The sequence below is a fragment of the Drosophila kikkawai genome, chromosome 3L (genome assembly GCF_030179895.1).
Source record: "Drosophila kikkawai strain 14028-0561.14 chromosome 3L, DkikHiC1v2, whole genome shotgun sequence".
Taxonomy (NCBI): domain Eukaryota; kingdom Metazoa; phylum Arthropoda; class Insecta; order Diptera; family Drosophilidae; genus Drosophila; species Drosophila kikkawai.
In genome coordinates, this window is record NC_091730.1 from 18632925 (window position 1) to 18647823 (window position 14899).

Consider the following 14899-nt stretch of genomic DNA (forward strand, 5'->3'; position numbering starts at 1 on the left):
TCACTTTACATGTCAACGACTCGTTTAGTGTTCTTTTCTCTTTACTTCTCTTCAGTGCTCCTCTCCTCTGAAGTGAAATCTTTTGTCATTTCATCAATTTTTTCCGTTTAATTGCCCAATATTGTTGTTGTTGCTTGCTTTGTTTGCTCATTAAACTGTAAGTGGTCCATATATTTTCTCATGAAAAACAAAACGCACAAAAAAGTCCATAAAAACACAAACACATGTGTATATACTTAGCGTATGCTGCGTGATTGTATGAAAAACTATATAGTCATGTCTTTGATTGGCAGCCTCAAGGTCACAAAATAACAAATCCTTTTTGGCAACTTGCTCTGGCCAAAATAACGGCATTTGTCGGACAACTTTTGTTGCTTGAGAAGAGAAGGAGAAACACTTGGGGTTTCTTGATTTACACTATTCATATGTATGTTTGTTTACACTATTCATATTTCAAAGTCAAATATAAAGACACCTATACACTGTCACTAAATAATGGTTCTTTCAGAAGTTACAATTTAGCGTAAAGAAAACTTTCTGCAAATTCCAAATTGTTTGAATAGAATAGAAAAAAAGATTCTTTCTTCAGGTATACAATCGTGGACATAAGTATTTTGACACAGCTTATAGCTATATTCCAGCGCGTATATCTTAGTACTCGTAAAAGTTACGGGATCCATTTAACTTTCCAGTAAGAGATTATATTTAAAACTTTAAAAAAGCAAAAGATGTTTCTGATATGTAAATTGACTTCTTTGCTATGTCACATTATGTGAGAGATCATGAATTTTTGGGTGGACAAAAATATTTTGACATTGCATTCAATCAGTTCTTATTTGTTTCGTGCGCATTAAAGGACGTTGTTTGTTATTTATAACTCCAACTTATAAATCTTTTAGCAGCTTTAATACATTTTTTGTCAATTTTCCTAATTTCTGTACCGTTATTTAATGAAAATATGGGAAAAACACGGGAGCTAAGCCAAATCCAGCGAAACGAAATAATAATTAAGTACCAAGCAGGTATTTCGGTCCAGAACCTCAGCATATTTTATAAAATACCCCGTCAAACAAAATTAACAAACATAAACTGACAATTTCGACGTATAATTTAGTCAGAAAAGGGCGACCTTGCAAGAGTACGCCTAGACAAGATCGTCTAATCCTTTTAAAATTTAAAGATATTGTCCTTATTATACCAAAAGCAGCTTCAATGGAAGTTCAAAATGATTATGATTTTTAAATTAGTAGAAAAACAGTTGAAAGAAGACTTAAAAAGGCTAACTTTGCTACTAATGTGGCCCGTCAGATACCTTTCATTTCACCTAAAAATGAGTTGAAACGATTAGCCTTTGCCAAATAATTTTAAACATGCCTAAATCCTTTTGGGAACAAATTGTGGACCGATGAGAGTTCTTTTGAGTACCATGGTTAAAAAAAAGAAATTTACTGCAGATTACCAAAAAATATTCGCAAGAAAGTGCGGCCTAATCGGCTAATCGTTTCAACTCATTTTTAGGTGAAATGAAAGGTATCTGACGGGCCACAAAGTAGCAAAGTTAGCCTCTTTAAATAATATTTCAACTGTTTTTTTACTAATTAAAATATCATAATCGTTTTTAACTTCCATTGAAACTTCGTTTGGTTTAATAAGGACATGTTCTTTAAATTTTGCAAAGATTAGATGTTCTTGTCTAGGCGTAGTTTTGCATGGTCGTCCTTTTCTGACCAAATTATTCGTCGAATTTGTCAGTTTATGTTTGTTAATTTTGTTTGACGGGGTACTTCATAAAATATGCTGAGGTTCTGGACCGAAATACCTGGGTGGTACTTAATTATTATTTCGTTTCGCTGGATTTGGCTTAGCTCCCGTGTTTTCCCCATATTTTCATTAAATAACGGTACAGAAATTAGGAAAATTGACAAAAAATGTATTAAAGCTGCTAAAAGATTTATAAGTTGGAGTTATAAATAACAAACAACGTCCTTTAATGCGCACGAAACAAATAAGAACTGATTGAATGCAATGTCAAAATATTTTTGTCCACCCAAAAATTCATGATCTCTCACATAATGTGACATAGCAAAGAAGTCAATTTACATATCAGAAACATCTTTTGCTTTTTTAAAGTTTTAAATATAATCTCTTACTGGAAAGTTAAATGGATCCCGTAACTTTTACGAGTACTAAGATATACGCGCTGGAATATAGCTATAAGCTGTGTCAAAATACTTATGTCCACGATTGTAAGCTAGACTTAAAACAATATTTCTCCTTATCACTAATTGGTTCTCCAAAGTTTTCTATAATAAATATTAAGAAAGAATTATACAGAACACGGTTTGTTATTTTTAATAAGATTACTTTACATTTTATTTTACAATTTATTTTCATAGTCCAATGTTAAAAGTACACAAAAGGCTTAGTTGTTCAAACAATAATTATTTAATTAAAAAAATCATAACTCTAAACTGATTTTAGTGGCCAGGTGTAACTCGTACTTTTGTTTTTTCCAATGCCAAAATAAACCGGAACTGATCCTTTTGTTGGATATGCGACAAAGCGAAAGCAGCTGGCTGGCGGCTGTTCCATAAACAGAAAGATATTTCCCTAATTCCAGTTCTTGATTCAGAAAATTGCCATAAATCATATTCGCGGTGACCTTGCTCTGCCGCATTCAATAATTGGTTGAATGTCGGACAAAAGACCGAACCGCAGCTGGAGGATGAACAAGAAGACGAAGACAGAGACGAATCTCGAGGCTCTTGCATTTTCGCGCTGATTGAACTTAATTCATTTGCATGGGTCGCGCTTTGCTCTGAGATTTTGTCTTTGAGGGTGCATGGATGGGGTCTCTGGGGGTCTCTGAATCTAGATAATTTATGTGCGCACTGAACTCTTGACTTGCGCCTGGGGACCGCACTCTTAATTGGGTTTTTCACTTAACTCTACTCACTCTTTCTGTCTGCGATTTTCTCTTTGCAGTATTGCAATGGCGGTGACCTGGCGGATTACCTGAGTGTCAAGGGAACACTGAGCGAGGACACCGTTAGACTCTTCCTCGTACAACTAGGTAAGATTGGGTATAACCATTTATAGATCTTTTATTTATCAACAAGTTATGTATACAATCTTACATTTAACTTTCAATATTCCAATTAAGACAATTCACTTATCGCTTGATTTGTCACTAAAATTCCCAACTTGTTCTCGTCCCAACCGGGTGATAAGCCTTTTCTACTTATTTAAAAAACGACACCAACATTTCTTATACATGTATATATTTCTTAAATTTTAGCTGGTGCTATGAAGGCACTTTATACCAAAGGAATTGTGCATCGTGATCTCAAGCCACAAAACATTTTGCTATCGCACAATTATGGCAAAACCTTGCCAGCTCCATCGAAGATAACCCTGAAAATTGGTGAGTAAAAAGTACAGAACTTTAGACTTTAATTAAAGTGTATCACGAGGCAAGTAATAAAGACATGTGCTTATTAGCTTATCCAATAATCAGCACATAATTCTTGAAGCTTTAGTAAAAAGAATAAAACTAGTTTAAAACTTTCCATTTTCCAGTTTCTAACGAAGTTGGGTAATTACTTTTTTGATGTAGCTTAAGATATAATTTTGGAACTTGTTTGACCAGTCTTTCTCTCAGAATACTAATATTTTGAAATGTTTTATTTTTTAGCCGATTTCGGGTTTGCTCGCTTTCTAAACGAAGGCGCCATGGCAGCCACTCTGTGCGGCTCGCCCATGTACATGGTGAGTCTAGAATGCCTATCTCGGTGACATTATTATACATTCACCTCCACATTCCTTAGGCACCGGAGGTAATCATGTCGCTGCAGTACGACTCCAAGGCGGATCTCTGGTCTCTGGGCACGATTGTCTATCAGTGTCTCACGGGCAAAGCGCCCTTCTATGCACAAACGCCCAACGAGCTGAAGTTCTACTACGAGCAGAACGCCAACTTGGCGCCCAAGTAAGATCTTTTCCAGCCCTTCGATGGGTAGAACTAATTAATCTCTTGGTATCGTCTAGGATTCCCCATGGCGTGTCGCCGGATTTGAGGGATCTTTTGCTGTGCCTGCTGCGCCGCAACGCCAAGGATCGCATCTCGTACGAGAGCTTCTTTGTGCATCGCTTCCTTCAGGGCAAGAAGGCGGCCGCATCGTCGCCAGGTGAGCACTCAAGTAGCAACCTGCGGCGGCGAGTCTCTAAGACTGGTGTACTTGCAGTTGATATGCCACCGCTGGGCGGTACCCCGCCTGCCAAGGCCAAGAGCCCCCTGCAGCAGCAGCTGGAGCAGGAACTGCAGCTGGTCAAGCTGGCCGAGCAGCAGCAGAAGAGGGAGCGCGAGGAGCAGGAGGCGGCCCTAGAGGAGGAGGAGAATACCGGTAAGATTATAAATTATTTGTTTTGTAACAAATTTTATCATATTTTATTGACCTTTTCCAGTCTCCGTGGTGGCCAATCCGGCCATTTGTGCCACCATCACCAATGTGGGCGTGCTGTGCGATAGCGAGAATAACAGCGGATCGTGCAGCTCCCACGAGGACTCCGATGACTTTGTGCTGGTGCCCAAGAACCTGCCCGAGGACCAGCGCCAGGGCCTGGCCCAGGCCCAAGCTCAGCCCGCTTCCGGTGGCCAACGCCCTGTGCCGCAACAGAATCAATCCAGTCCGCCACGACCCAGCAGTCTGCCCATCTCCGAGCCGAAGCCAGTACCGGCTCCAGCTCGGCGCCAGGTTGCCAATGGCTCGCCGGCTAGGCAGGGATCTGTCCCCCTGACGGTGGCCACTCTGGGCGGCCAGCAGATACCCCGATCGCAGCCCATTAGCGTAAAGCAGCCGCGGCCGGATCAGCGCAAGAGCAGTGTGAGCAGTGACATTAATTCGATCTCTCCGCCGGCGGTGCAGTTTGCCATTGGAACGCCACCCACGCGGATGCGCTCCGCTTCGGGTGGATCGCTATCGGAGACGCCGCCCCCGCATGCTCCGAGCACCTGGCAGGTGTCGCCGGGACACTCGCAATCGCCGCTGCGAAGAAGCGGCAACAGCTCTCCGGTCCTCCCGTCCGCAGCGCTCACCAAGCTGCCCACTTTGGGTAGTCCCACCATGCTGGTGGCTCCGGGATCCCTGGGATCTATTGGCTCGGCGGGCAGCGGGTCGGAGAACAACAATCAGCACCATATGCTGGGACCGCGAGCGTTCACGCTTCCCGAGCTGGGCGCCACCGGTGGCCTGCACAGCTTGCTGGACACTGGAGCCGGCAGCGGTGGCGGCGAACCACATGCATTCCAGGCACCGGAGCTCTCCGAGGAGACGCTGATGGATCGCGAGCACAACGAGACCCTATCCAAGCTGAACTTTGTGCTGGCCCTGACCGACTGCATCCAGGAGGTGGCCGATTCCCGTTGCGCACCGCTTTCCACGCTCATGGTTGCAGGCAGTCAGTCGGCGGCGGCAGCAGCAGCGGCGGATGCTCAGCAAATACCGCCACACGCTCCGGAGCACTGCAAGCGAGCGGAGCGCCTCGTGCTGCTCGTCCGTGGCCTGCAGCTGCTCTCGTCCGGCATGAATCTGGCTTCCCAGCAGCTGCGCAATGGCCAGCTGAAGCCGTCGTCCAATGTGAAGAATGGTAAGTGGCGGATTAATCTTTTAAAAATAAGGTCAGGCTGATGTAAAACATATTCTTGCTATGCTTGGCAGCTCTGCTCACCATGAACGCCAAATACCGGAGCATGCTGTTCGAGTCCAAGCGCCTCAATGGCAGCGGTCTGCTGCAGAAGGCAAATGCATTTAATATTACGGCGGACAAGATTCTGTACGACTATGCACTGGATATGGTAAGAGAAACAACTTAAACTAATAAATAAATACCACTTACATGCAACATAAAGAACAAAAATATATTGAAAAATGGAATTTATTTTATTTAAATATCGAAATGTTTACAAAAATCGATATAGTATCGATTTATACATTTTTTTTCTGCTCTTCCTGATTTAATCGTTTAACTTTTAAACCCATTAAACAGTGTCAGGCGGCTGCTTTAGATGAGCTACTGAAGAACACCAAAAATTGCTTTGAACGCTACAATACGGCACACATTCTGCTGCATTCGTTGGTGCAAAAGTGCACTCATCCGCAGGACAAAATGCTGCTGAACAAGTGTAAGTTGTTGTGAAATCTTAAACGCTTAAAATCCATTAATAAATTTACTTTTTTTTTATTCTTATTTAGATCGCGATGCCGTCGAGAAGCGTCTGAGCATACTGCAGCAGCATGGCTACATCTATGTGACCGATGAGAATGCCTAGGAGGCAGGACGAAGCTTTATTCCAATCTTCACCGACACAACATTAACAACAACAACAACATTTCCTTAAGTTATTCACCATTTTTTTCGTTTGGGAGTGCAAACATATGTGATTTGAAACAAAAGCTACACTTATCCATAAATAATAGACATACCGACAAATAATTTAAACCCACACATCCTCAAAAACCATCATTTCTGGCGTTCTCAGTCGACCCACAAAAAAGAAAACTGTCCAATGTAAATAGTTTGAGCTATGCAGAAAGTGTAGGTAGTTTTTGTTTTCTTTCTTTTTTAATTATCAACCATAACATAATTGTTAAAGCTTAATATATCGAGTGCGGGATGCAAGATGAATAAGGGCGGATAAAGAAGTCCATATAGCGAGTAAGATAACCATAAAAAAATATATATATATACCTACATTTAATATGTACAACACGAAAGCTAATCATGCAAACATAACGTAAAGTAAAGTAAAGGGCAATATGCAAGCCAAACTCAGTTTAGATCTATGTTTAAAGGAAGCAGCGCTGCGGAACCCAGATCCATACATATATCATGTGCTAGAATTTCCCCCATTTAGCTGTAATATCTATTTTCTTATTTAACAATCTAATATAATACCCCATTACTATTATTATTATCATTATTATTATTATAGAAACACAAAACATACAATATTAATGGCTGCACTACACAAACATGTTTAAAATGTGTGCTATGTTCATAGTTTTTAGTTAGGTCTCTTTTCTAAAACAATTTTCAAATTGTATTTAATTTTATGACAAAGAACTCTTTAAGTTTTTCTACAAAACCGAAGCCCACAAAGAAAATTTTCAAAAAGTCTATATATATATATATACATGTATGTATATGGTTATACAAAAGAGAGAACACACAGACAAAGAGTGTATAAAAGGAAAAAGAAATTCAAGATTTGAACTAATAAAAGAAAGTACTAAGGAAAATCTAAATAAATTGTGTGTTTCAATGTCAAATCAGTTTAAATGAAATGCCAGGAAACAACAAAGTTGGTGGGATATTCATCTCCATAAACTCAGTCCAGGATAAGTATTTACGACCATTTTCAGAAACCTTGATCCTCGAAGATTAAAACTATGACGGACGAAATTCGTCGTCTGTCATAGTAACATCTGGAAAATTTTTAGGAAAAAAATTTACCTTCGATTAATTTCAATCAAATAAAAAACTAACAGGAGATTTATAAAATATATATAATAATACATAAATTGGTTTTAATAAACAATTTTTTATTAGGCGTAGACTCGTGTTAAAAGTGTTAAAAATATTTCAACGAAAAATTTAAACATGACTATGATTGGCGTGTCAGTGGCGCTTTTAGCTGTCCAGGGTATTTTGATTGGAAAACATCGGATTCAATAGTACTTCGCCCGCTTGCCAGTGTCCACTGTACGGAGAGATGTATTGGGGCGGCGGTGTTGGAAAATACCCTTGCATGGTTGGATGCGCCGGAATGAAATTGCCAAATGTAGATGTTGGCCGCAGGCTACTGTAAGTTCGATTGTTCCCGGCGGTACCGCCTAGTCTTCGACTGTGAAAAGTCCTATTACCCTCTTGCTTTTCCTTGGACTTCCCAGAATCCTTGCCAGTCTTGGCCGGGCCTGCCGACGGTTGGCAAAAACAGCCACCGCAGGGATTGCAGCGGTAATTGCAGCAGTTTCCACAACCACTGCAGCAGTTCCCGTAGTAGCAGAGGTGACCATTGCAGGGACCGCTGCGGGGCCTGTTCCAGGGACCGTTGCAAGGACCATTGCACGGACCGAGGAAGGTACTATTGCAAGGACCGATGAAGGAACTTTTGCAGGGACCGATAAAGGAACTGTTGCAGGGTCCGTTGAAGCGACCGCAGCAACAGGGCCAGGGATTAGGACATGTCATCCATCCACATCTGTTGGTGCACCCGGCGGACATAGCGGCATCAACACCAGCGCCATTCTTGCAGTAGCTGTGGTCAAAACTAGTGTCAAAATCCTCTCCCATCCCACGGACTTCATCACTACTTACTTGGCCTCCTCCTTGCACGGGCAGTTGACGGGTTTCTCCGTGCAAGGGGAGTTTTTGGGTTCCTCCGTGTCTGAGCTGCTGCAGTCATCCTCCTGATAATCGTAGCTGCATTTCTCCTGTGGCTCGGAGCTCTGCTGCTCTGCAGGACTTTTCTTCTGTCCGTCCATTTGCTTTTTGAGCATGAGCACATGTCCGGAGCCCTGTTGCTCTGCAGGACATTTATTCAATCGTTTCTTGAGCAGGAGCACATGCGGCTGTGATGATATTTCATTTGCGAGTATTTCTGAGAGCGTTGGCTTGCACATGCACTTCTTTGCCGAAACCGGCTGCTGGTTAAAAGTTTCTTTAGGCATCTGCAGATCATAAAATTGTCCGGTCTCGCGAGAGCTGTAATGAACACAGTTTCATTTTTGACGAAACATTAATGTAAAGTTGTACAGTGTCTGTAGGTGTGGGTGTGTGTGACTATTTATGGCTAAAAATTATGAATATATTTGAGCTCTGTGACAGTAGACTCACCGGTTGAGAAGCTGCGAACGGTCATTGGAAGGCAGGTTGTGGGTCTTCTCTTTTGTTGTCCTCAATTTCTCTGGGGATGGAGGACTGTAACATTGGTTAGAGTACTGAATGGTGGGATTAAATCGCAGGTTATAAGGAGCTCCACAAGTTGGTTGATATTCCGGGAGACTTTCTTGTCTGGATTGCCCATAATTCCTAGTTGTATTCCCTCTCTTCGATTCGTTTCGTTCCCTTGGAGAACCCGAGTCACACAAAGTGGAATCCAATGTAGTAGTATAGATGGGATCGGGTGGAGTATAATTGGCTATATAGTGCTCATTTGAGGGCCCGAAGTTCATGCCCACATTTTGTTTATAGAAATTCAAATTAGATTCAGGTTTATTTTTAGAGGGATGATCTCTTGATTCGTTTTGTTTTCCCAAGGACCTTGACCTGGCATCAGCACGAGGAACTCGATCAGAACTTATGGTTCCTGATCTGCTTGGTTGGGGTTTTCTGGCTAAGTTGTCTCCTCTTGATTCGGTTCGCGGCTCTAGAGATTTCGATCTATGAGTAGATCGAGGGACTCGATTGACAGGTGAATTTGTCTGAGGAGATTTTCTAGGATCTATTGATTCCTTTCTTAAATTTTGAGAACGAGATCTTGAAGCATCTCTTAATTCGATTCTTTTTGTTTGAGAAACATGGCCAGCAGTTGGATTCTGATGAGAAACTCGTCCAGATTGTTGTGCTTGAGGATTTTGTCTACGATCTATTGTTTCCTCTCTGCAATCCTGGGAATTATATCGATTGTGGTGATTAGATCGGGGAACTTCTCTGGTTTCGCTTATTTTTTCTTGATACGCTAACCTTTTACCACCTTGGGACACTTGGCCAGAATATGTTGGATGTTGACAAACTTGCCGTGGATCCTTATATATTTGACCTCGATTAAAGTCGTTTGATTGTGTTCCCTCTTCGCAGTTTTCTTGATTATATTGTTGGCGCTGGCTAGCGTTAGTTGCCTTGGCTACACTTCTTTGACTTTTTGATATATTATCAGGCTGAGGTGATGACCTGGGATGCTGAGGAGAAGGACCTGGTGTCCCATCTCCGCCGTTGTATAGATAATACGGGTTAGCAGGATTAAGACCCAAGTTAACGCCCTGACAGTATTGGTAATATGCTTGATATCGATTAGCTTCGTTTAGGTCTCCGCCCTCTTCGCAGTTATCCTGATTATACTGATGGCGCTGGCTAGCGGTGGGACCTTGTCTCGATTTGGTTGACTTGGCTACGTTTCCTTCTCTCATTTCTTTTCGTTTTCTATGATCCTTTGATCTACTATCACCCTGAGGTGCTGACCTGGGATGTTCTGAAGAAGGACCTAGTGTACCATCTCCGCCGTTGTATAAATAATACGGGTTAGGAGGTCCGAGGCCATTGTTAACGCCCTGATAGAATCGGTTATTTGCTTGATTTCGATTAGCTTCGTTTAAGTTTCCGCCCTCTTCGCAGTTATTCTGATTATACTGATGGCGTTGGTTTTTCGTTGCCTTGGCTACGCTTTGTTCTCTCCTTTCTTTTCCCTTTCTATGATCCTTTGATCTATTATCACCCTGAGGTGATAATGAACTGGGATCTTCTGAAGACGGGGTTCCAGGACCGGGACCCATGTTGGCACACTGACAAAACTGGTAATATGGTTGATTTTGATTGGCTTCGTCTGAGTTTGCTCCTCCGAAATTACAAGGAGTGAACTGAAAACAAGTGTTGGCAGGACTAAAGCATATGTTTACGCCCTGACAGATTTGGTTATATGTCTGACCAATAGCGTTGGGGTTTCCTTCTACCATTTGCGGATTTGCACACTGATAAACTTGTCCTGTGCAGGGATTAAATGGAGGCGAACGCTTAGAAGGCAGTCCTGCTGCTCGGAGTTCAGAATTGAATCCCTGACGGTCTATTGGACAGCAAACAGGACCAGGACATCCATAATCTACCCATTGGGGTTGAGAAGGCATACAGTTGGTTTCATACCAAGGCATATCTGTGGGTTGACAGCAGTCCACCAGTCCTGTTCCAAGACCTCTTGAAAATCCGGGTTCCCCTGATAATCCTAATTCTTCTGGACATCTTGGTTCTTCGGGATCGCATGATTTACTTCTTTGTCCTTTGTCCCCACAATCTGAATCTTTTACCACCTTGGAAGCTTGATTTGCACAATTTGATTTCTTTTTAACGTTTCGGCACTTTGGCTCCGTTACAAGAAAACTAGGTGGGATCATGTCCGAGAACTTTTGAAACTCCCCAGGGAAGATGACGCGAGAATTGCCAGTGGAGCAAGAACGCTGATGGCAATAAGGCCGAGGACAACAAGTTTCTCTGGAATAAAAGATAAAAACTCATGAGACGTAAACAAACTCCCTTTTCTTGAGCTTACCCTCCATGGCAGCTGATGCTCCTCCTGGGACACCGACACGGATAGCACATTTCAAACGTAAAGACCTCTTTTTCTTGTTAAAAGTACCAAGTAAGTAAACGCATGGCCAAATAATATTACAAGAAAATAGAGTGGTTGTAAAATATTATAAAACATTAAAACCTAATACATTTTTGATGTTTTTAACTAAGCAAGGCTGCCAAGCCTTTTAGAAGTAAGCCCCTTTTGTGCCCTAGTTAGGCTTCAGTTCTAATGAGAGCTTGGTAACTTAGGGCATTGAAAGTCATTAAACTAGAATACATTTTGATATTTTGCGCCTTAAAATGTGTGCTCAAAAGACATAATTAAGCTTAGATCCTTTTTTATGTCATGGGAAACTCTCTGTAAAATTACTTTTAATAACAAGGTTGCACATTGGACCTTGTTAACTTATCCCGAGACTGAAGAAGCGACCTGTCCTTTCATCAACTTTCAAACTGAAAGCAATATAATTTTAAAATTTTGTGTCATGTCGTAAAGCAAATTTAAACGGAAGCATTGTAAAATTGATTGAAAACTCGCATCGTTTCAAAGGAAGAAATGCCAAATTGCGGCGGTAGGACAGACAGATCGCAGGGACCACACTGTCGCAATGTAAGTGCCTCGCGAAAGGCATTGGAAGCTTCCGGGCCGGATTCTCACCGATCAATGCAGATAAATAGCGAGATTGGGGAGCAGCTGCTGCTAACATTAGTCCAGACCCTACCCTCATGTGTCATGGACGCTGCTCGGTCTCGAACCTTTAGCCAGTCTGCACTCCCCAAACGGTCCCGCTCAAATATTTGCCGACCTCTCAAGGCGCCAGCGACGACGTCGTATATATTGCAGGCGGGATTGCCGGTTAGGCAAGTTTCTGGCCGAGATCGAACGATTAACAAGGGCGTGGAGCAGGTTACAAAGTTCTCAGTGGGTGCTTTCTTAAGGCGGCGCAGGGAGTCCGCAAAGGCCAAGGCAAAGGCCAGAGATGAGGAATACGAAAAGGTCCCAAAGGTAAATAAAAGTAAAGAATTCGCGATGGCCCAGGTCAAGGCCAGAGAAGAGGAATACGAAAGGATACCAAGGGTAAAGGGAGGTACAAGGCCAAGAGACACTCCTGCCCTGGGGAGCAGCCAGGAAGCATCACTTCATAGCATCCAAGATACTTCACAAAATAGATCAAAGAAGCCCCAAAAGAACAGCCCCGAATTATCACATACCAACCAAGATAATCCACAGGGTAGGCCAAAGAGATCCCCGAAGAGCAGCCAGGAAACATCACATCAAAGCATCCAGGATATTCCACAAGGTAGCCCAAAGAAAACCCAAAAAAGCAACCAAGAATCATCAAATGATAGCATTCAAGACGTTCAACAAGGTAGCCCGAAGACATCGGAGAAGATAAGACCAAAGACGTCAGAGAAGGGCCGCCGGAATTCCCAGAGCAGCCCTAGATCCCAAAACAGCCCGAGGTCCCAGAACAGCCCGAGGTCCCCGAGTGGCAGCTACGAAATAACCATTCATAATTCCCAGGATATTTTAAAAAATAATGGCCATAAGAGCTCCAAGAAGAACAGCCGGGATATTTCCGCAGAAAATAGCCTACAAGGTATGTCACAGATCAGAATCATTGAAATATCGAATCTAGCCAATAAAAGTGGCCAAAAGGGCTCCAGGAAGGGCAGCCTGGATGAGTTCCCAGAAAGTATAGAACAGAAGAGCATCGGCTCGGATATTTCTCTAAAAAGTAGTCAGCAAAGTATCTCACAAAAAGGCAGCAATGAAATGTCAAATAAATGCTCTCAGGGTTCTTTAGAGGAGGAGCCGAAGGAATTATGTGCACCAATTGAACCAAAAAACCCCATCATGGAGCAGTCTATGCAAACAGACGAGAAGGTCTTTCCCTGCTTTCGTGGGGAATATCCAACCCGAAGATGTAAGGGCTCGTATATGTGGTTCCAGCCCGGCGTTTCCAACTGTGGCAAATTTGTGGCCATTTGCAATAGAGAGCAGCAAGGGTTGCATCCAGCGGAGATCGTCACTGCCTGCGAGGTGACCGAGTCCCACTTCCTGGCAGTAGACGACAACAATGGCAATGACCCCCCAACTAGTGATCCATGCAATAAGTGCAGACAGGTTATGTATGGATATCCACTGCAGCAGCAACAACAGCAGCCGCAGCAGCAACAGCAACAGCAGCAACAGCATCCACAGATGCAGCAGCAGCAACAGAATCCACATATGCAGCAGCAGCAACAGCAACAGGATATGAACTGGGTCGGTTCCTATAGGCAACAACAATATCCCTGCAGACAGCCACAAGTTCCCTGCAGGCAACAGCAGCAAGTTCCTTGCAGACAACAGCAACTTCCCTGCAGACAGCAACAAGCTCCCTACATGCAACAGCAACTTCCTAGTATGCAATATTCACCTTCTCGTTTAAACCATCAACAATCTCACATGCAACAGCCATCGTCCCTTGGGCAACATCAATCACCCTTTGGGACACCTCCACGGACTTGTATAAAACGACCGAGCTGCCGACAGAATCCGCCCCACAAAGTATGCTGGAAGTGTCCAAGTCGACAGCAATTTCCACAGCAAACGCATATGCAAACAACGCCACAGCCACAACAACAACAGGCACAGCCGGCCATCCAGAATAACAACTGTGGCCTGAACGAGATGCTGGCCGAGGAGCTGAAGCAGCAAATGCAGGAGGCCCAGGCCCAGATTGCTAAGGTGCAGCTTCAGCTGAATAGCGCCTGCGGGTGTGCTCCCAGCAATTGTCCTGGCTACACGCCAAACATATGTGCACAGTTCATGAATAACATGGCCGTGGAACAGAATGTTTCCGAAAATAACAACAGAGAGGGCCGGGAAGAACCATCAGAGCAACAGCAGGAGCAGAAGTCCCTTGGATCTAATCAAACAAGAGTGGATTCGGGTCAACAGACGGCTCAGTTCGGTTTCCGTCCAGCGCCGGTGTCCCTGCCAAATCAAAGTTCATGCTACCAGGAACAGGCCATGCCATTACACATGCCTATGACTTTCTCTTGTCAGCAATTGCCTCCTTGCCAGCAGCAAGTTCCCCCATGCCAGCGAAATGTTCCTCCATGTCAACAAGAGTATCAACAAATGTCACCTTGCCAGCAGCAACAGTTTCCTTACCAGCAGCAACCACATCCTTCCCAGCAGCCATGCTATAAGCCTCCTTCCCAGCAACAACAGTCATCGTATCCCTGCCAGCCGAATCAGTTACCGAGTTCGTCGCAGCAGAATATGTTTCCATATTCCTCCCGCTGTCCCAGTTGGTACCTTCCGCGATTTGCCCAGATGCGGTTCATGATGCCGCGTTGCTGGCCCCGTTGAACTCGTACCGAAATTCGTAGCCTAGCTTACCATGAACAGTCAGGACGCCTGTCCAGGGTAAGATATCCTACGAATGGAGAGTAAGATATATCAAGCTCTTTTTAATTGTGCAATTCTTCCGTTTAAAATTGAGGCTTATCAGGAACGAACGAACCTTCCCATTAATAAAGTTGTTATTTGATTTATCTACCGTGT

General features: G+C 43.3%; 3 protein-coding genes across 5 annotated transcripts in view; 2 read left to right on the forward strand and 1 right to left on the reverse strand.

Annotated features, from left to right (window-relative positions):
- Positions 1-7307, forward strand: part of Atg1 (serine/threonine-protein kinase unc-51-like protein Atg1) — a 24862-nt gene extending 17555 nt beyond the window's left edge. For 2 of the 3 annotated variants that reach the window (XM_070285765.1, XM_017160892.3), the window contains 9 exons: positions 2986-3073; positions 3299-3424; positions 3695-3768; positions 3828-3988; positions 4048-4403; positions 4465-5646; positions 5718-5854; positions 6046-6181; positions 6252-7307. In XM_070285765.1, coding sequence (XP_070141866.1) covers positions 2986-3073; positions 3299-3424; positions 3695-3768; positions 3828-3988; positions 4048-4403; positions 4465-5646; positions 5718-5854; positions 6046-6181; positions 6252-6328 — 2337 coding nt within the window. In that variant the 3' untranslated portion in view covers positions 6329-7307. The remainder of the gene's footprint in view (positions 1-2985; positions 3074-3298; positions 3425-3694; positions 3769-3827; positions 3989-4047; positions 4404-4464; positions 5647-5717; positions 5855-6045; positions 6182-6251) is intronic. The other variant, XM_017160893.3, reaches the window with a different exon arrangement.
- A 273-nt stretch (positions 7308-7580) lies between these two features.
- Positions 7581-11524, reverse strand: LOC108086280 (uncharacterized). Its single transcript, XM_017183168.3, has 4 exons — positions 11318-11524; positions 8896-11259; positions 8377-8763; positions 7581-8317 (listed from the first exon to the last, which is right to left on the reverse strand). The coding sequence occupies exons 1-4, from the start codon at positions 11365-11367 to the stop codon at positions 7690-7692; spliced, it is 3429 nt and encodes a 1142-aa protein (XP_017038657.1). The 5' UTR covers positions 11368-11524; the 3' UTR covers positions 7581-7689.
- Positions 11525-11747: 223 nt separating this feature from the next.
- LOC108086279 (uncharacterized) lies at positions 11748-14889 on the forward strand. The gene has a single exon (XM_017183167.3). It carries the CDS (start codon positions 11897-11899, stop codon positions 14702-14704), a length of 2808 nt encoding a protein of 935 aa, XP_017038656.1. The 5' UTR covers positions 11748-11896; the 3' UTR covers positions 14705-14889.
- Positions 14890-14899: the final 10 nt, after the last annotated feature.